Raw genomic sequence first — 20815 nt, 5'->3', positions numbered from 1 at the left:
TGGAATATTGTGTCCAGTTCTGGGCATCACAATTTAAAAAGGACATTGAGAAACTGGAGCGTGTCCAAAGGAGGGCGACTAAAATGGTGAAGGGTCTGGAAACCATGTCCTATGAGGAACGACTTAGGGAGCTGGGGATGTTTCGCCTGGAAAAGAGAAGGTTAAGAGGTGATATGATAGCCCTGTTTCAGGATTTGAAGGGATGCCATATTGAGGAGGGAGCAAGCTTGTTTTCTGCTGCTCCAGAGACTAGAACACAAAACAATGGATGGATGCTATGGGGAAAGCGATTCCACCTCAACATTAGGAGGAACTTCCTGACAGTAAGGGCTGTTTGACAGAGGAGCACACTTCCCTGGAGAGTGGTGGCGTCTCCTTCCTTGGAGGTTTTTAAACAAGAGACTGGATGGTCGTCTGTCTGCATTGATTGAGAGTTCCTGCATGGCAGAATGGGGTTGGACTGGATGTTCCTTGTGGTCTCTTCCAACTCTATGATTCTATCAGAAGCATCAACACAACCTGTATGTTTACTCCAATGTATAAATGCATAGGCTTGCAATGATGATGGTAATGATGGTGATCCTGCTTTTCCCCAAAATGACCACCAAGTGTTCCCAGCCTGTTCATAGAACCTCACATTCAAGCCTACATGCAGAGGCTTATCCTGCGCGAATAAGGGATGAACTGGGAGTGCTCCTGACCTGGATTCCAGTCAGAGCCCCCATGAATAAGATATCCTCTCTTATAATGTTTGCAGCAGACTCGTTCTGTAATCTAGGCCAAATTTGTTAGAAGGATGGCAATTTTTGGCCATGGTTCTTCAGAGGGGGTTTACAATTGTCATCTTCTTGGGCTGAGATAGTGTGACTTGCCCACGGTCACCGAGTAGGTTTCAGTGCTGAGCTGGGAATCAAGCTCTGTCCTCCAGTCATAGTCCAACGCTCAAACCACTATGTCATGTTGGCTCCTGGGAGGCCAGGGTTCAAATCCTCATGTGGCCATGAAACCCAGATGTTAGGCAAGTTACACACTCTCAGCCTCACTCGCAAAACCCTTCTGACCAAACCTTGCCAAGAAAACGCTGTGAAAGGAATGATTTAAATGTAGATTCAGTCAAGGGTTTGTTTCTAGTACAGCAGGCCCTTGTTATCCACTGGGGTTTGTTTCCAGGATCCCCCTGCGGATACCAAAGTTCCTGAATGCTCACGTCCCATTCAATACAATGGCATAGTGATAGGATGTTCTTTATATAAAATAACAAAATCAAGGTTTGCATTTTGGAATTTATATATTGTTTTAATATTTTCAAGCCGTGGATGCTTGAATCTATGCTTTCAAGTCACCTGCTGACTTATGGTGACCCCATGAATTTCATAGGGTTTTCTTAAGCAAGGAATATTCAGAGGTGGTTTTGCTGATTCCCTCTGAAATATAGCCTACAGCAGCTGATATCCATTGGCAGTCTCCCATCCAAGTACTAACCAGTGCTGACCTCGAGTAGCTTCAAAGATCAGACAGGATCTGGTACTTTTGGGGTATTTAGGGCTTAAGTGACATAGTAAAACAAACAAACAAACATAGTCATAAATCAGGGTTTTTTTTAATTTCATACAGAATATGTTACATTGGTCATAGTGCTTTGCCAACATTTGTTTACATTTGATTGATGTATTTCCAGCGATGGTTTTTATGGTTCTTATTTATTGGATTTGTATTTCACTGTTCATCAATGAAACCTTATTATTTACATTATTTACAGAATACAGGAGTTTCTTTCTAGTAAAACCTATTCTTTGCTACTCTGCTAAACTCCATTATAATGCAGTACAAAGAGGGCACCATTGTAAGGTGGAGGTGCCAGTCTGTGACATTATCTCAAGATGGAATAGATAAATTATTTTTTATTTATAGTATTTATACCCTGCTCTTCAGCCAAAAGGCTATCAGAGCAGCTTACATTATTTTACATTAGACATTTCCCAGTCCTGCTCAGAATTTCCTCCCAGCAAAACAAACACAATCCAAGCTCTACGTTTAACACAGGCGCAGAGAAGTCGATGAATCAGAAATACGGAAAAATGGGAAGACTTTCTCCCCTTCAAAATCAATTGACCGGAAAATAAAGAGACGGGTCTTATTTTCATCATAAAAAGCCACTGTTCCAGCATCATAGTTCAGAGACACCTGGATCTCTACTGGATCATACTTTGGATCCACTATTGTGGGAGGTGAAGTAAGGGCTTTGTACTGATCGTCATAACGTGCCAGAGCCCAGATTCCCTCATCGGGTTCAAAAGCAAGTTCCCCATCCCTGTCCACAGATTCTTGGGCCACTCCTACCGCCCAGTAGTCTCCATCCTCTACATCCACAATCCAATAATGTTTTCCTGAGGTGAATCCCTTCTTTCCAAGCACGCAGCGGGCATACTCAAATCTTTTGGGGTTGTAGGGCACATCCCTACGGCTGTCCCCCCAGCGTACACTTTTCCGATCTTTAGACACAATGTAACGAGGGTGGGCTGTTTGTGGATCCAGCACCACATTTTCTGAAAGAGAATCAACATGGCAATGAAACAAAAACTCACAGTAATTCCATGTAGACTCCTTTGAACCAATTCAATGCTTTGGTAAGTTAAGGGAACAACAACAACACGTTTATTGATTAGTCAGCTGACCATATCAATGGAATACAAAATACAGTTACAAAATACAAGATATAAAACACAAGATAAAAAATTAAGTTAAAGAAATGTCATGTTCCAAATTGCATGTTCTCTAAAAGGGTGTGTGCAAAAATATGGTAAGTGAAACTGATTTGCACAATAAAACTGACAGATAAGAGAATGACTGGGCTGGCAGTCTATGTCACAAAATGGGGACCAGGTGAGACAGATGCAAGATCATTCCAATCTATGCCATACATCTACCCAATCCCTATACTCAATATACCAATTGTGACTTGATTGTAACTGTGCCTGTAAGAACTAGCTTCCATTGCCATGTACCATGTGCCAAGATGTGGGCTGATATGGACAACAAAGACCAATGAACTCAATAGTGCATGCTACTTCTGGGCTGTTCTTTTAGTATTAACTGTGTAAAGCAGATGAGAAAAGAGCCACTCCAATCATGCACCTGGAGAACAACATGGGGATACATCATATTACCAAGAACAATTTTTAGGACACGTCTATGTAGTTATGTAACTACTTGTATCCATTCACCTGGGCATGTACTCATTATATAGCTCTTGTGTGAGCTTCAATTAATGCTTGTATAATTTCAAGATTTGTTGACATCACCCATCGTTAACTATTTACCCAGGATGCTATTAAGGCAAAGTCCAAAGAAGCACTGCACAAGACACAGGCCAAGGACATGCACATTAATGTGTGCAAACCAAGACATACATGAGTGCAGCAGGATTTGCAACTACAGTCCCTGCAGAGGTATTCCATTTTCTTTGACTTTTCCACATTTTGTTGTGCTGCTGAACTGAAGTGTTGTAAAACTGAAATGAATTTAATTGGCATTACCATTTGATGTATGACACAGCTGACACTTGTTGGTTGCATAAGTATTCACCCCCCCCCCTTTGCTATGACATGTCAAAATAAGTTCATATGCATTCATATGCAAAACATTTGACTGTACAGATCATGAAAAGCTATGGAACACACTCAAAGACATTTGATAATCCTAATGAGAAATCTGTACCAAGAACAAGAAAGAGGCCACTGTCGGAACAGAATTCAGAGAAACAGTGGTTCCCAATAGACAAAGGAGTCAGGCAAGGCTGCATATTATCACCCTATTTTATCAACTTATACACCAAAAATACCATAAGAAAAGCTAGACTCAGAAGAAGGTGCCCCTTCTGGGCTGTCTCTATTCCCCCTTAGTTCAAATTGGAATGAAAGATTGAGAGGGGTAGCTATACTATTATCAAGATTTTGTATTTTTAAAGTAACGGAACGTTTTAAAGACATGAAAGGCACACACATATTTGTAAAGGGTAAAATACAGTAGAGAAATGTAACATCAGGGTCATATTGCACTGGAAATAAAAATATCAAGCAGGTTTTATGGAGCAAATGTTGAAGGGTTTGAGAAAATGTGCAGAAGGATCAATTATTATAGAAAGGGACAATATAATGAACAAAAAACTAGATAGTTCTGCTAGGAATAAAGGAATGATAATGTGGCTCAAAAATACTTTCTCTTCTGCATAAAATAACTTAGTGGATGTTTGGAGGAAATTACATCCAAAAGAAAGGAATTATGCCTTTTATCCAGGTTGCCATATTAGCTATTCTAGAATAGACTATATACTAATATCAAGGAGAAAAAATTACAGAATTATCAGACATATCCTTTGCTCAGGTTCTATGTTCAGATCACTCCATAGTATACTCGTCCCTCCACATTTGAGGCTTTGACTTTTGCGAATTTGGTTATTTACGGATTTTATTAATATGTTCTCACTAGGAATATCTGGGTCCTCCAACACAACTCTATGGTCAACTTTAACCAAAAGTTGCACTGAAGTACCTTGAGAGTCCTAGAGAGAACACTCCACTGGGCATTTGTAGGTCCTTCAGCGCAATTCCATGGCCAATGTCTGGCAGATGTTGACCACAGAGTTGCACTGGAGAACCTAGAATTTCCTAGAGAGGTGTTCCCTCAGGTAAAAAAGTAGTGTTTTTGTTATTTGCGGTTTTTCCATATTCACAGGGGCCTTGTGCCCCTAACCCCAGCGGAGGTGGAGGGCCAAATGTAATACTAAAATGAGTATCTGAAACAAAAACAGGCTTGAAGTGAATATGGAGGTTAAATAGTGCAGTTTGTTTTTTTAAAATTTTATTAGGTTAAAAAAAGAAATAGAAAAAAAAAACAAAGATACAAAAATACATAAATACATACATCCAGACCTACATCCAAAACAAGTCTTATAGAAAAACGAAAAACACATGTAATACATCAAATATACCAAATATACCAAATTCAATCAAACCCCGATAAAAATAACGATCCACTCTAGTACCTCCCTTTCTCCTCTAACCTTCCCCTTACAAACTATCTCACCTTACTCTAAACAAACATTTAACACTAAACAAAGACAAACAGATGACTTCCTTCCTACCAATATGATTCAAAATGTTAGTATTTGGCAATCCGTTAACACTTCTTTATCTAAGATGTTTCTTACATACCGAATATACTTATTAACATACATCATACTAATATACAAGAAATTCCATGCCACTTATCAATGGAGATTGGCTGAATATTCTATTTTCAATTACAGACAAATAGTAAATTTTAATGTAGACTTAAGGTTGCCTCTTTACCCCATTCTTTTTCAAAGAAAATTATTAACTTTTTCCAATTATCTAGTGCTTTTATCCCACATTCGTTTTTCAGTGCCTGGGTCAAGATATCCATACCTATACCCTCATATAATTTTAATAGCCATTCTTCATAGGAAGGAGTTAACTCACTTTTCCATAGTTGGGCATAACAGATTCTCGCTAGGGAGACCATATAAAATACCGCTTTTTCATCTTCTTTCTTAATTTCATCGTCCATCATCCCTAGTAAATATAGCTCGGGTCTTAAAGTTAGATTTATTCCTAATATATGATTAATTGAGTTGTTGATCATTTTCCAAAACAGTTTTGCGTTACAGCATTCCCACCAACAGTGAAAGAATGTCCCCTTTTTCGTTTTACATTTCCAACATTTTTCTTTCTTTGTTTTATAAATCTTAGCTAATTTATAGGGTGAGAGATACCAGAAATACATCATTTTATAAAAATTTTCCCTAATATTTTGAGAGAGAGTTAGTTTCTTTACATCCTTCCAAACCTTTGTCCATTGGTCTAACATAATTGGATGCCCCATGCAGGTAGCCCATTTAATCATTTGAACTTTAACCGTTTTGTCTTCCATTTCCAAGGATAGAAGGAGTTCATAAATTTTCCTAATTAGCTTATCCTTTTCCAAATACAGAATTTTCCCCAGTTCTACATTCTTAATATCTGTTTCAAATCCATATGTTTTTGCATCCATCCGAAATCTTTCATTAATTTGTCTATATGTAAACCAGTTAATATTTATATCATCCTCTTCTTTAATTAATTTCTCCCTTGTTTTTAAGATTATTTTTCCTTCTTTCTTGTCCCATAGATCGTCATATTTGAGCCATCTAGTCCCTACATTTGATTCTTTTCTACATATGGCTTCGTGTGGGGATACCCACCCGCAAATTTTTGAAAGAATATATCTCTTGTACTTTGTCCAAATCTCAAAGAGAGGGCATCTAATTGCATGACTTACAAATGATTTGTTTTTCATGTTGTTACCATATACTATATAGGCATGCCATCCCGCCTTTAGATCATCCCCTGCTAAATCTAATAGTACTCTATTTTCAAGAGTTACCCATTCTTTAATCCAAACTAAACCACATGAATCGTAATATAATTTCAAAGAGGGTAAGCCCAGACCTCCTCTTTCATTTTTATCTTGGATATTTTTTGCCTTGATTCTTGGTTTTCTCCCTCTCCAAATAAAATCCAAAATATCTTTGTTCCAATTTTTAAAAATTTTCCCAGTTGTAATAATAGGTATTGTTTGGAATAGGTAAAGCATTCTTGGGAGGACATTCATTTTAACCGCAGCTATTCTTCCCAACAGAGAAATATTTAATTTATTCCATTTAATTAAGTCTTTCTTTATTTCTTTCCAAATTTTTAAATAATTATTTTCGAATAATTCTGTAGATTTCTTTGTGATATCAATCCCCAAATATTTGACTTTGTTAACTATATTGATATTTGTTAGGTTACCTAATTGGATTTCTTCCTCTTTCTTAATGTTTTTTGTTAAGATGTTCGATTTATTCTTATTAATTGTACATCCCGATACTTTACCAAATTCTTCTAGTATTTCCATCACTTTTACAATGTTGTTTAACGGGTCATCCACATTCTTTGTGGAAATAGTGCAGTTTTAACCAAAGCTAGAAACATCAGCAGAGCAAATCATGGACTCCCACTTCCCCCACATCTCATCTGGTTTGGCTCCCTCTATACATTTGGGCTAGAAGCTTACCTTTAATCCATGTTGGCGCTGATGTGTTCCCTATAAAAAGAAAAGAGAAGACAAAATTTAAAAAAATATCGAACAATAGACTCTAACAGACAGGTCTGTCCTCCTAGTTTCTTATCTCTGCTTGCATAAAACAATAACCTACGTGTCTTGCTCATTATGAAAGCTATCCTGCTCAGAGATGTTCGGTGCTACATTTTTCTATTGAAAATTTCCCAAACCACAGATGCTTGTACAGTGGGTCCTTGTTATATGCGGGGGATCCGTTCCGGACCCCCCGCGTATAACAAAATCCACGTATGCTCAAGTCCCATTTGTCCCAATGGCGGCGTGCGTGCACGCACGCCGCCATTGGGACAAAAGTTCCTTCTCCCTCACTTCCCTCCTCCCTTCCCTCCCTGCCTCCCTCCCTCCCTTCCCTTCCCCTTACTTACCTTTCTCTCTCATCCGCCGCCGCCGCCGCTGCGGGGGAAGCCGGGTGGCAGCAGCAGCGGCAGAGGCCAAGCCTCGGCTTCCTCGTCACCGCCGAGAAAGGGCGGGATGGCGGTGCTGGAGGCCTCTTGGCCCTCAACAGCACCGCCACCAGGCCTTTCCTGCGGTGGCGGCGAGGAAGCAGGGCCGCCGCGCCGGAGGCCTTCAAGGCCTCCCGCGCCGGCATCCGGCCTCCTCAAGGCCTCTGGTTCTGCCAAAGGGCCGGATACCAGTGCTGGAAGCCAAGAGGCCCCAGCACCGACACCCGCCCCTTCCGTGGCCGCGGAGGCCTGGAGGAGGCCGAGTGCTGGCGCTGGAGGCCTTGAAGGCCTCCCGCACTGCTGCCCTCCACGCCTCCTCTTCCCAAAAAAGGCGCGGAGGTGGGGAAGAGGAGGCACGGAGGGCAGCAGCGCCAGAGGCCTTCAAGGCCTCCAGCGCCAGCACTCGGCCTCCTCCAGGCCTCCGCGGCCACGGAAGGGGCGGGTGTCGGTGCTGGGGCCTCTTGGCCTCCAGCACCGGTATCCGGCCCTTTGGTAGAGGCGGAGGCCTTGAGGAGGCCAGATGCCGGCGCGGGAGGCCTTGAAGGCCTCCGGCGCGGCGGCCCTGCTTCCTCGCCGCCACCGCAGGAAAGGCCCGGTGGCGGTGCTGTTGGGGGCCAAGAGGCCTTCAGCAACGCCATTGCGCCCTTTCTCGGCGGTGATGAGGAAGCCGAGGCTTGGCCTCCGCCGCTGCCACCCGGCTTCCCCCGCAGCGGCGGCGGCGCAGGCCAAGCCGCTGCGACGAGAGAGAAAGGTAAGTAAGGGGAAGGGAAGGGAGGGAGGGAGGGAGGGAAGGGAGGAGGGAAGCGAGGGAAGGGAGGGAGGAGAAGGAAATTGTCCCCAATGGCAGCGCGCGTGCAAGCACGCCGCCATTGGGGACAATTTCCTGATTTGCAATCTGCGGATGCTCAAATCCGCGGATGGCAAATCCGCATATAAGGAGGGCCGACTGTATGTTTATCTCTAGTTGTCTGGACCACTGTACTGCAATCAACTCAACCTGGTGATGAGAAGACTGTGGAGTGACATGATTTCCCTCTTTAAATGCCTGAAGGGCCGTCACAGGGAGGAAGGGAAGGCTTGTTCTCTGACAGCCCAAAGGGTAGGACCAGGTCTAATGCTGTGAAGTTACAGGAGGATAGATTTCAATTGAACATTAAAAGGAACCTCTTGACAGTAAGAGGAGTTCTGCAAAGGAACAAATTGCCTAGACAGGTGGTGAGGTCACCTTCTAAAGATGTCTTCAGAATGAAGCTAGACAGCTACCTGATGGGGATGCTCTAGCTAGAACTTCTGCACTGAGCATGGGGAGCTGAGGACAGTTGGATTCAATGGCCCATGAAGCCCATTCCCATTCCTTACGGAGAAATGTAAGGTACTGCACTTAGGGCAGAAAAATGAAATGCACAGATATACAATGGGGGACACCTGACTGAACAAGACTACACGTGAAAGGGATCTGGGAGTCCAAGTAGACCACAAGTTGAACATGAGTCAACACTGTGATGCGGCAGCTAAAAAGGCCAATGCAATTTTAGGCTGCATCAGTAGAAGTATAGTGTCTAGATCAAGGGAAGTAATAGTGCCACTCTATTCTGCTTTGGTCAGGCCCCACCTTAATATTGTGTCCAATTCTGGACATCACAATTGAAAAAGGATATTGAGAAGCTGTAGTTAGTTCATAGGAGGGTGACTAAAATGAGGAAGAGTCTGGAAACCCTGCCCTATGAGGAGAGACTTAAGGAGCTGGGTATGTTTAGCCTGGAGAAGAGAAGGTTAAGAGGTGATATGATAGCCCTGTTTAAATATTTGAAGGGATGTCACATTGAGGAGGGAACAAGCTTGTTTTCTGCTGCTCCAGAGAACAGGACCCAGAGCAATGGAAGCAAACTGCAGGAAGAGAGATTCCACCTCAACATTAGGAGGAACTTCCTGACAGTAAGGGCTGTTTGACAGTGGAACACACTTCCTCGGAGAGTGGTGGAGTCTCCCTCCTTGGAGGTCTTTAAACAGAGGCTGGATGGCCATCTGTCAATGAGGATGCTTTGATTGAGAGTTCCTGCATGGCAGAAGGGGGTTGAACTGGATGGCTCTTGTGGTCTCTTCCAACTCTACCATTCTAGATTCTATTATTATTCACTCACAAACCACAAGGTTGTGAGTTCAATACCAGCCAGGGGCTCAGGGTAGACTCAGGCCTGCAACCTCCAGTGGTTGTTAAAATGAGTACCAAGCCTGTTGGGGACAATTGGCACACATTGTAAACTGCTTAGGAAGTGCTTAAGTGCACTGATATGCAGTATAGAAATGTACTTGCTATTGCTTGCTATTGCTTGCTATTGCTATTTACTGGGCATCAGCTGTATGGGGAGAAGGAGTATAGGGGAATGACATTTCTGTCAGGTTTGTTGGGGTCGAGTCAGAAGAGGTTCCTTAGTTAATTATCCATAACTAAATATACCTAACTAAATACAGTCATCCCTCTGTATCTACAGATTTTTTATTCAAGCATCCACAGTTTGGAAATTTTTAAAAATAAAACTTCTAAAAAGCAAACCTTGATTTTGCCATTTTATATAAGGTACATCAGTTTACTGTGCCATTATATTTACAGCTAGCCCTCCGTTTTCATGGGGGATTCATTCTGGACTGCCCCCCCCCCGGTGAAAACAGAGACTCGACAATATTCAAGCCTCATAGGCTTGAATGGGATGTGTGCCCGTGCACATGCATGGAGCATGCACCTTGGGGGCACACCTGATTGAAATTAACGGAGGTCTCCCCTCCATGAATATTCAAGATCGCGTATCTCAAATCCGTGAGAATGGAGGGGTGACTGTAATGAGACATGAGCATCCACATATTTTGTTATCTATAGAGGGTCCTGGAATGAAACCCCAGCAGAAACCAAGGGCCCACTGTATACATAAGTAGTTGATATAGGATTCTGGACTTAATTATTAAAAGCCAAACACTGAACCATAGCTTGTGAACACATAACTTTATGCATAACTTCATAAGGGAAAACTCTTCTGTCTCTTCAGAGAAAAATAAAAATAAAAGCAAATTGACATTGTAACTGCTATTATCCAAGTTAAAAAAAATTGTTACCTGAAAATTGACCCAACTTGGTGTTAACCAGCATCAGGTTTTCAGTGATGTATCCAGCTATCCCACTCATATCAGGTTTGGGTTTTCCCATTTCTCTTTCACATCTAGAGACAGTATGCATATGATTTAATGTGAACTATTACTTTGTAGTGCTCTTGTTCTGCTAAAACCTTTTTAACAATATAGATTATTATGCGATTATTCCACCTTCCAAACAAGAAGGTCATCTACATCTTTCTTTTATGCTCACAAACATCAACACTTTGGCCCTGAGTAACAAAGTGTGCACCAACGAATTATAGTCAGCATTTAGAGCAGTGGTTCCTAAACTTTCATCTTCCAGATGTTTTGGACTTTAGCCCCCAGAATTCTTGATTGTTTGCCAAACTGGCTAGGGCTTCTGGGAGTTGTCCAAAACACCTGGAGGACCAAAGTCTGGGAAACACTGATTTACAGCAAGGGTGGTCCTTGATGTCACACCCATTCAAGATGGCACCAAAATACCTCCCTTTTCATCCTTATCCCAAACAAAATGGTGACTGGAAATGATATTACTGTACATCACTTCTGGTGACCATTTTTGGCTAGAATATAAAAAGGTTTTAGAGAAGATGGGAATTCTGGAATAGGGTGGTATTTTTGTGCATTTGGGTGCACAGTTCTGGGGTGAAAATTGCTTAAAGATATGCTGGGAAAGCCCCTAAAATTAGGGTGGTTAGGCTTTGGGGTGAGGTCATGACAGCTACCAAAGTGAGTAGGGGGACATGTGGCCCCCTTTTCCTACTCTGAGTCTCAGCATGGTCACAGTGTTCTGCTGCAAGAAAATCAACTGTTTACTGTGATGTTGTTGTTGCTGCATGGCTTCAAGTTATTTCCGACTTACAGAAACCCTAAGGCAAACCTATCATGGGGTTTTCTTGGCAAGATTTGTTCAGAGGAGCTTTGCCATGATGTGATGTTACCTAAATGATAAAAATGGATTCTGTTTCTCTAAGGTATTGTGGAGTACATGAAAATGGAGGAACTAGTGTAAACAGCTGGGTTAGACATCTGCAGATGGTTTGTTGAGAAGGTGAGAGTAGGAGGTGGTGGTGGTACTATGTGAGAGTGAGGATGAATGTGAGAAAGGGTGTTCAAACTGTACATGCACATGTTCAAACGTTTGTGAGAATCCTTGCATCTGTGTCCATTCCTGAGTAGTACCCAGATACAAGAATCCTCTGAAATCCAGAGTACAGATATAAAGAGTACAGTGTAAACATTGGTACAATGAACACATATATGTTTGTGTGAATCAGTGAAGAGTCAGACAGGATTAGGGTTCAGAAGACAGGAGAGGGAAGGAGGGTCTGGGTGCTCAGGGAAGACCGTCTTACAAAATGAAGACATTGTTTGTTAGATATTAAATAAAACAGAAACACCAACCACAAGAGTTTGAATGCTGGACTGTAAAGACTGGGAAAATATGCATTTAACATTCAAAGCTATGTTAAATAAAATTATATTAATTATTCATCCTAATCATGAATATTGCCTGGTCACGATCACCAGTGTAACAGCAAACAGCAATGCAGGAAATCATGCAATCTTCCAGATGTTGACTGCAACTCCCAGCTCTTCTCACCACTCTCTGTGCTGTGAAGGACTACTGGGAATTGAAGACCAGCATCAGATGATGGACCCATGATTTCCTGGCTTAAGAGGTCAGCCTTATATACACAGACCAAAAGGACTAGTGGACCCTATGGGGATCCTGGTGATAACAATACCATTAGGACCAGTGTGAGACAGGATTTGGGTATGCCATTCTGGGGGGCAAAAGAATGCTTAGGACAGGGATATGAGGTAGGATCAAAACAAGTTGTGGAGTAATGTGATTATCATCCTAGTGGGGTTGTCACACTTACCTGCTCAGTAAATCACCGATGTCCTGAAGGAAGAAAAGAGAAAAATATCAGTCTTTGCTGCATATGCAATACAGTGGTACAATTAGGCACTTTTAGAGCCTGAATGTTGGCTGCTGTCTTAGAAATCTTTCCTTGGAGTAAGCTTCATTCCATTTAGTATATCTTACTTCTGAGTTAGGATTGGGCTGCTCATAATCTTACTAGGGAGTCTTTTTAAAAGGTTGTGTATATGACTTTAAAAAAATAAAATAAAAGCTCTTTTTTCACCAGCTGGCAAAGACTTTCCCATTAAACAGGTCTTCAGCTTTTAACAGCTTGTGGCAGAAGGATCTTTTAATGGGGTGTACTGTAGTTTTATCTTTACTGTGGTCCAAAGCACACTGCAGAAATAATCCAGTTTGAGAACACTTTAACTGCCCTGGCTCAAGGCTAGGGAACCATGGGAACTGTAGTTTCATGAGACATTTTGCCTTCTCTGTCAGAGAGCTCTGGTGATGCAATAAACTACAGTTCGCAGGATTCCCTAGCACTGAGCCAGGACAGTTAAAGCAGTCTTAAACTGGATTATTTCTGCAGGGTGTTTTGGACCTATGATTTAAATGTGTTTTAAGATGCTTTAAATTAATGTTTTTATAGGATTATTTATTTATTTTAAAAATTGTATCATACATTTTTTAGCTGTGTTTCATTTTAATCTATATGCTAAGCCACTCTGGATCTCACATTGGTAGACTGTGGCATATAAATTAAAGCAAGCAAGCAAATGGGACCCACAAAATGAACACTCAGCAATATAACTTATCCCTTTCCCCCCATTCAGTATTTTACAATGGCTACTCTCCCAATATGGTAGTGAAAAAAGAACACAAAAATGAGTACCCCACTGACTAAAATAAGGACTTTAAACATGTGTGGATTTCCACATCTTAATATAATTTAGCTGATCATGGCAGTACAATGCCTACATATTTAGCCATTCCTCTAGCATGCAGTGCATTGTCACCTTCAGGGTTACAACCTTGCTAGAAGGGCAAAAGTGGAAAACCTGGACACCCCAATTAAAACCCGAATAATTTTATTTTCTCTGTTAACTAACTCATGTACAGAACACACACATCCTCAACTATAATATTGTGAGGCAGACCCATATAGTTAGAAGAGACATCAAGGGCCAGCCAGTCCAACCCCATTCTGCCATGCAGGAATACAGAATCAAACCACCTCCAACAGATGGCCATCCAGCCTCTGTTTAAAAACCTCCAGAGGAGACTCCACCACACTTTTTATATCAAGAAATTCTTCCTAATTTTGAGCTGAAATATCTTTTCCTGTAGTTTGCATCTGTTGTAAGCCACCTGGATTCCCAGTGATTGGGCGGCATATAAATAAATCCTATTATTATTATTATTATTATTATTATTGCATCATGTCCTATTCTCTGGAGCAGCAGAAAACAAGCTTGCTCCATTCTCAATGTGACACCCCTTCAAATACAGAAACAGGGCTATCATATCATCTATTAACCTTCTCTTCTCCAGACTAAACATACCCACCTCCCTAAACTGCTCCTCACACAGCATGGTTTCCAGACCTTTCACCATTTTAGTCACATCCTCTAGACACACTCCAGCTTGTCAATATCCCTCTTGAATTGTGGTGCCCAGACACAGATGAGATCTGACTAAGGCATAATAGAGTTGTAATATTACTTCCCTCAATCTAGAGATTATATTTCTATTGATGCAGACTAGAATTGCATTGACTTTCTTAGCTACTGCATCATAGTACTAACTCATGTTCAGTAGTATATGGTCCAATAAGACTTCTAGATCCCTTTCACATGTACTGTTGTCAAGCCATGTGTTCTCCATCCTATATCTGTGCATTTCAGTTTTTCGCCCTAAGTGCAGTATCTTACATTTCTTCCTGCTGAAATTCATTTTGTTTTGATCCAGCTTTCTAATATGTTAAGGTCATTTTAAATTCTGATCCTGTCATCTGGGGCAAAGGTGGTATTGAGTAGTTCTTGCACTTGTTGGTTCTACCTCTCCTTCTTTTGTTACATGAAGGATCTGGGGCACCTGCCGAAAGCCTCACCTGCAAGAATTCGAAGGATGACTGCAGACGCTTCTTTTCTAGCTCACTAATCAGCTTGGTGAGACAGGCATTGCGCTCTGAGATGTCATTGGCCATCTGAACAATTATATTCATATTCGCTTCGCAGGTGTCCAGCAGGGGCAACAAGGTCTTGGCTTCTTTCTTTGGTAATGTGGATGCAATGCGCTGCCTGGCAGATGTAACGTCACTCTGCAAAGGGCAGGCATCAAGAGAGAAGAAAAAGAAATTAAGGCCAGTGTAACTGGACACCCACTGTAATATGTTGATTTCAGGCCCTATGGGTTAGCTACTGAAAGTTAAAATGTGTTAAATCAGTATTATTATTTTTAAACTTTAATTGTCTATTGCAACTCAAGAGTTAAATGAATAATAGTTTTTTGTGGGTTTTTCGAGCCATTTGGCCATGTTCTAGAAGACTTTGTTCCTGATGTTTCGCCAGCATCTGTGGCTGACCAAGCATCAAGAACAAACTCTTCTAGAACATGGCCACATAGCCTGAAAAACCCACAAAAAACTATGGATGCTGGCCACAAAAGGCTTCGACTTCACGTTAAAAGAATTGTTCTTTGCAGTAGCACTGTTTTGCAAAAAAACTGACCAGTAGTATATCAGCAAGTTCTATAAATAACAAGATAAGCAAGATGTTAGCCAAAGAAACATCCATGTAAACAAGAGCCAAAACCATGATACAATCCAGCACAGCCTGCTCCTTTAACTAAAGAAGAATAAGAATCCAAGAATTTAGTATATGCAAATGTAAGTGAGTCATCCAGGCAAAGAGATGTCTACAATGTATGAAAAACCTGATTGTGAATTTAACTGAACAAACTTACTGTTTTAGAATCACAGAATCATAGAGTTGGAAGAGACCTCGAGGGCCATCCAGTCCAAGCTCGTTTTGCGATGCAGAAAAACACAATTAAAACATCCAGCCTCTGCTTAAAAACCTCCAAAGGAGACGCCACCACACTCTGAAGCAGCATATTCTACTGCTGAACAACTCTTACCATCAGGACGTTCTTCCTAATGTTTACTTAATAAATATACAAAAGAGATAAGGTTGCGTATTTATTTTCCTGTAATAAATTTCCTGAAATTGCATCCTGTGTATAGGAATGGGGGAGTATACACCCATACCTTCATCTTCTGAAATTCTTTCTCTTTATACAACCTTGCCTTCAGGATTTCCTCTCTCAACTTTGGCAGAGTTGTCAATAAACTTTGGATCTGATCCTAAAAGGAAGAAGAAACTTGCCATTTAGAGCTTTGATGCTCACATGCATAAAACTGAAGTTCTACATTTTCAAACATATGTAGATTTTCACATTTTAAATTCATTTAACATATTTTTGCACTTTAATGCCAACAGTCCTTTTGGCATCCCTGTAGTATGTAGTGCTGTTACGGGTTGTTGTTGTGCACCTCCAAATCACTTCTGACTTATGGCGACCCTAAGGGTTTCCTTGGCAAGGTTTGTTCAGAATAACAAATTGCCACTGCCTTTCCTTGAGGCTGAGAGCATGTGACTTGTCCAAGGTCACCCAGTGGGTGGGTTTCATGGTCAAGGAGGGAATCGAACTCTGGTCTCCAGAGTTGTAGTCCAGCATTCAAACCATTACACCAAGTTGACTCATTATGTAGTACCTTGCCACCATGGATTTAAAAACTTGTTTGGGGAGGGGGAAGGAATAGGGGAAGCCAAGGACCAGGATATCATCTTTGAAGCTGAAATCATTTCCTTCTGCATGCAAGCAAAATGATATGTGGAACACACATCCTCAGTAATGAGATCCTAGAATCATAGAGTTGGAAGAGACCGCAAGGGCCATCCAGTCCAACCCTCTGCTTCAACTGAATACTGGCTGTTACTACTGGATGAAAGATTTGGGGCACTTCTTGCAAAATGACACCCACTTTCCTTAAGATAACACATTCTTAGCATTAGATATCAGGTTGTGGAGTGGGGATGAGGGCTGTTCACAAATGTCCTTGCAGGCAGGGTCAGCTCTACCATCAGCAAGAGGGAGATGACTGACTCACGCAACAGATCCTATGGCATTTCTTATTTAATTTATCATTAGGATTTTGTGCTTTATGTGTCAAAATAATGTGACTGCTCTGGGGTCCTATGCACCTTTTGATTTAGGAGAGTGGGGACACCATTTGCTGGCATGCCTTTGGTAGCAGCAAGAGGTTCTGAATGTGTGCTGAGAGTTGAGAAATAGAAATATAAAAGGAGAAGGAAGGAAGAGTTTAACAGGCAGAGAAGAGTAATAATCTATACAAGGCCTAAACCTGAGTCTGTAAAGAGTACTTGGGAAAATCCAAGGAAACCGTCTTACATAACTGGAGTGCAGTGTGCAAGTGGTTAATTGTTAACTTTAAAAAAATATTTTCCAAAGAGACAGCCTAGATGCAGCAAAAAGAAAGAAAGAAAGACTTGAGGCAATCTTAAACGCTAACAAAAGCAGAAGTCTGTGAAAAGTTTCTGCCATAATAAATGTGTTGAGTGACCTTCAAAGCTCCACAAAGTTTTTCCTTGTTGAAAACCTGTTGCATTGCTTTTACCTATTCCAATGCTCCTTGAACTGAGAGCCTGGAAAAAATCCCTTTCGGACTACAACTCCCAGAATGGTTATCTGGGGATAGTGGGAGTAGTAATCTAAAAGAGCAATTTTGGCAAATACTGGGTTGGGGAAGATATGTACTGTTGCCATGTTTGTCCAGTCACAGAAATACAGGATGCAGCATGGTGTAGTGGTCTGAACATTGGCTTAGGACTCTGGAGAGCAGGGTTCAAATCCAATCTCATCCATGTAAACCCACTGGGTGACCTTGAGCAAGTCACACTCTCTCAGCCTCAGAGGATGGCAAGGGCAAACCCTTCGAGAAACCTGCCCCATGACAACCCTTTGGGCTGCCTTAACCCTATGATAGATTCACTTTAGGGTTGCCATCAGTCAGAAACAATTTGAAGGCACGCAACAACAACAACAACAACAAATACATACGTACAGAGATCTTGCAGCACCTTTGAGATTGACTGAAAGACAGAAGTTGGCAGCAGGCGCTTTGCTAGGCTTCAATCTCCCTCCTCAGATGCATCTACAGGAATTAGACTGAAGTCTAAGGAAAGATCCTGCTGCCAACTTCTTTTGTTCAGTGAGTCTTAAAGGTGCTGCAAGATCTCTCCACGTAATCATTGTTTTTACTGTATATACTTGACTATAAATTGACCTCATGTATAAGTTGAGGACAAGATTTAGGGTCAAAATGATGGATTTTGCTATGACCTGTGGATAAATCGAGGGTAAAACTTAGGGGCATATAGCAAAGGATCTAAAGGATGAAGCAAAGCAAAACGACATCAAAGAACTTACAAATTCCAGCCAACTTTGTGCTTCCTCTTAAGGCTGGATGGATGAGAAAGTAGAAGGGGTTGGTGTTCCCCAGAACAGATTTATGCTCTTTGCTTTTCACCAGGGGATGGCTCCTTCTTTTAAATAAGAGTTAAGATACAGTACTTACATTGACCCATGGATAAGTTGACTCAGGTTTTTGGGGTCAATGTTTTTGACCTAAATTTCTAGACTTATACATGAGTAGCTTTGCTAGACTTCAGTCTAATTCCTCTAGACGCATCTGAGGAAGTAGACTGAAGCCTGGCAAAGCTCCTGTTGACCACTTCTTTTCAAAGTCTTTTAAAAATAAGGGTATGCCATATGTAATACTTGGTACAAATGTTCTTCTTCTTCTTCTTCTTCTTCTTCTTCTTCTTCTTCTTCTTCTTCTTCTTCTGTTAATTGTTGTCCAAAATATTAAATAATAATAATAATAATAATAATAATACTGTTCTGCCATAAGGAAGCATGTAACTATTATTAAGTGGCATGAAGGCCCACAGCAGGCAGTGAAAGTGGGTTATTTCCGCAGTGCAGACGCACTCTCACATATAAACCTGCATGATAAGGCTATCAGTGCTTACTTGGTACTCCTGGGCTGCCTCCTCTATGGGGAGAGCCGAGTGTGTCCTGTGGGCCCTGGACTCCCTGCAGACCAGGCAGAGGAAGGCTTTGTCCTGCAGGCAGAAGAGCTTGGCCGCTTCCTGGTGCTTCTCGCACAGCAGCAGCCGCAGCCTCCCCGGGTCTGGGTTCGAATCCTGGCGCCGCGCAGCTTCCTTAGGCTCCCCCAAGGGCTGGCTGAGCTTGAGCTGCCGGATGGCCTCCACCAGGTGCCCCAGGTCCCTGTTGGGCCGGAGGCTGCTGGGGGGGAAAGGGATCCTGCACTGGGGGCAAAGGCTCTGCTGGCACTGGGTGATGCAGGCTCTGCAAAAGTTGTGCCCGCAGCTGGGGATCATCACCGGGTCCCTGAAGGGATCCAAGCAGATGGAGCAAGTGGCTTCCTCCAGGAGATTCCCAGAGGGATCCCTTCCTCCGGTGGCCATGGCTAGTGTTGAAGGCAAGAGGCCAGCAGAGAGAGAGAGAGAGAGAGAGAGAGGGCTGCCAAATGCAGTGTTGCCAACAAGCCTTGAAGATAATTCCCTAAAATGTTTGTCCAAAACACACTGAATCCCCCCGCATCCCACGGAATATTCAGTCACAATTCCCGGAAAATTCCCATAATGTTAAAATGGCGGATGTTTTGCAAATAAACGTAAACATAATTGAATAAAAATAATTGTAACTTATTTCAACCCTCAAAAATCACCATTGAACCAAAAAAAGAATCTTTCAGTCCTTTTAAGATATTTATTTTGACATGAAGGGGGTTCAGGAAGCTTTGTGCCAAATAGAAACGTGTTCGGCTGCAACCGCACTGCAGAAATAAATCCAGTTTGACACCCTTTTAATTGCCATGGCTCAGTGCTAGGGAATCCTGGGAATTCTAGTTTTCAGAGACATTTAACCTTCTCTCTCAGCAAACTCTGGTGTGACAACAAACTACAATTCCCAGGATTTCATAGCACTGGGCCATGGCAGTAAAAACGGTATGAAACTGGGTTGTCTCTGGAGTCTGGAGTGAAGATGCAGCCTGAGTTGGGTCCAAGACACACTGCAGAAATAATCCAGTTTGAGACTGCTTTAACTGCCCTGGCTCAGTGCTAGGGAACCCTGGGAATGGTAGTTTTGTGAGAAAGAGCTCTGGTGCCACAATGAACTACAATTCCCATGCATCTGAGGAAATACGCTTAAGTCAAGGAAAGCTCATGCTGCCAACTTTTCTTTCAGTGAGACTCAAAGGTGCTACAAGATCTCTCTATCATCATCACCATTATTATCATTATTAAATCCAAATGCAGCTGAAGAACTGGACTTAAATTGGCAACACTGATATGCTGTAGACTCATTCTCTGGGGCTGTGATCTGGAAGCGTGGAGGCAATTCCCTTGTCAAATCCTGGGAATTGTAGTTTGTTGTGACATGTTGAGACACTGCTTTTACCGGCAGCCAGGGCTCCATGCTTGAAATTCTGGGCTTGGTGGTTTGTTGTGGCCAGAATCCCATCATCGCAGGGAGCCTTGCAGTTAGAAGCAGTGCCAAACTGGATTATTTCTGCAGTATGGATGGCAATGGAAAAGAGAACGAAAAAGAGAGCCACAAAACAAAATTCTGGGAAGACAGGGCAGGGATGCCAACTTACCAGGTGCTTTGCCCATGCTCAGAGGCATATTTAATCACTAACACACACACACACACACTCAGGGACATCACATTCACATCACACAACCCAAATGGTCCACCTCACAATACAACAACAACCCTGAGAGGTAGGCTTGGGGCACTCTGCCCAAGCTCAGGAATTCAGAAATTCAAATGTCCCTCTCAGGCAGACACAGAAGTCCACAACATCAAGCCATGAGACCATGATCAAGTATTGCCTTTGTGTGCCTTAAAACTTATGTCTTACTTGGAAATCCAAGGCAATTGGGATTAAGCCAGCCAAGATCCCTCACTCTTCCTGGGCAACACTTTGTGCCTGGTTGCCTGCCTCCTTGTCTCCCCTACCGCCACTTTGCTTTGCCCTGGAGAGCCTGAGAATGCCTGTCCTCTCTCTGAT

The 20815-nt window shown here is 42.2% G+C and overlaps 1 protein-coding gene across 1 annotated transcript; it reads right to left on the bottom strand.

Moving 5' to 3' along the window:
- Nucleotides 1-1596: 1596 nt before the first annotated feature.
- Nucleotides 1597-19228, bottom strand: LOC149321160 (E3 ubiquitin-protein ligase TRIM39-like). The gene is made up of 7 exons (XM_089516429.1): nt 18744-19228; nt 15896-15991; nt 14738-14947; nt 12641-12663; nt 10734-10837; nt 7117-7146; nt 1597-2546 (listed from the first exon to the last, which is right to left on the bottom strand). The coding sequence occupies exons 1-7, from the start codon at nt 19200-19202 to the stop codon at nt 2035-2037; spliced, it is 1434 nt and encodes a 477-aa protein (XP_089372555.1). The 5' UTR covers nt 19203-19228; the 3' UTR covers nt 1597-2034.
- Between the last annotated feature and the right edge of the window lie 1587 nt (nt 19229-20815).

This window comes from Sceloporus occidentalis, unplaced genomic scaffold, assembly GCF_023333645.1.
Source record: "Sceloporus occidentalis isolate IW3139 unplaced genomic scaffold, rSceOcc1.0.p SCAF_1, whole genome shotgun sequence".
NCBI classification, from domain to species: Eukaryota; Metazoa; Chordata; class Lepidosauria; order Squamata; family Phrynosomatidae; genus Sceloporus; species Sceloporus occidentalis.
The sequence above is the reverse complement of the archived record's forward strand: the minus strand, read 5'-3'. Positions and strand labels throughout refer to the sequence as shown.

Coding starts and splice junctions, on each gene's coding strand:
- LOC149321160 (XM_089516429.1), bottom strand. CDS start 19,202: ATGGCCACCGGAGGAAGGGATCCCTCTGGGAATCTCCTGGAGGAAGCC. Junction 15,992..18,743: donor AGGCAGCCCAGGAGTACCAA/GTAAGCACTGAT, acceptor TCTTCCTTTTAG/GATCAGATCCAAAGTTTATT. Junction 12,664..14,737: donor CATCCTTCGAATTCTTGCAG/GTGAGGCTTTCG, acceptor TTCTTCCTTCAG/GACATCGGTGATTTACTGAG.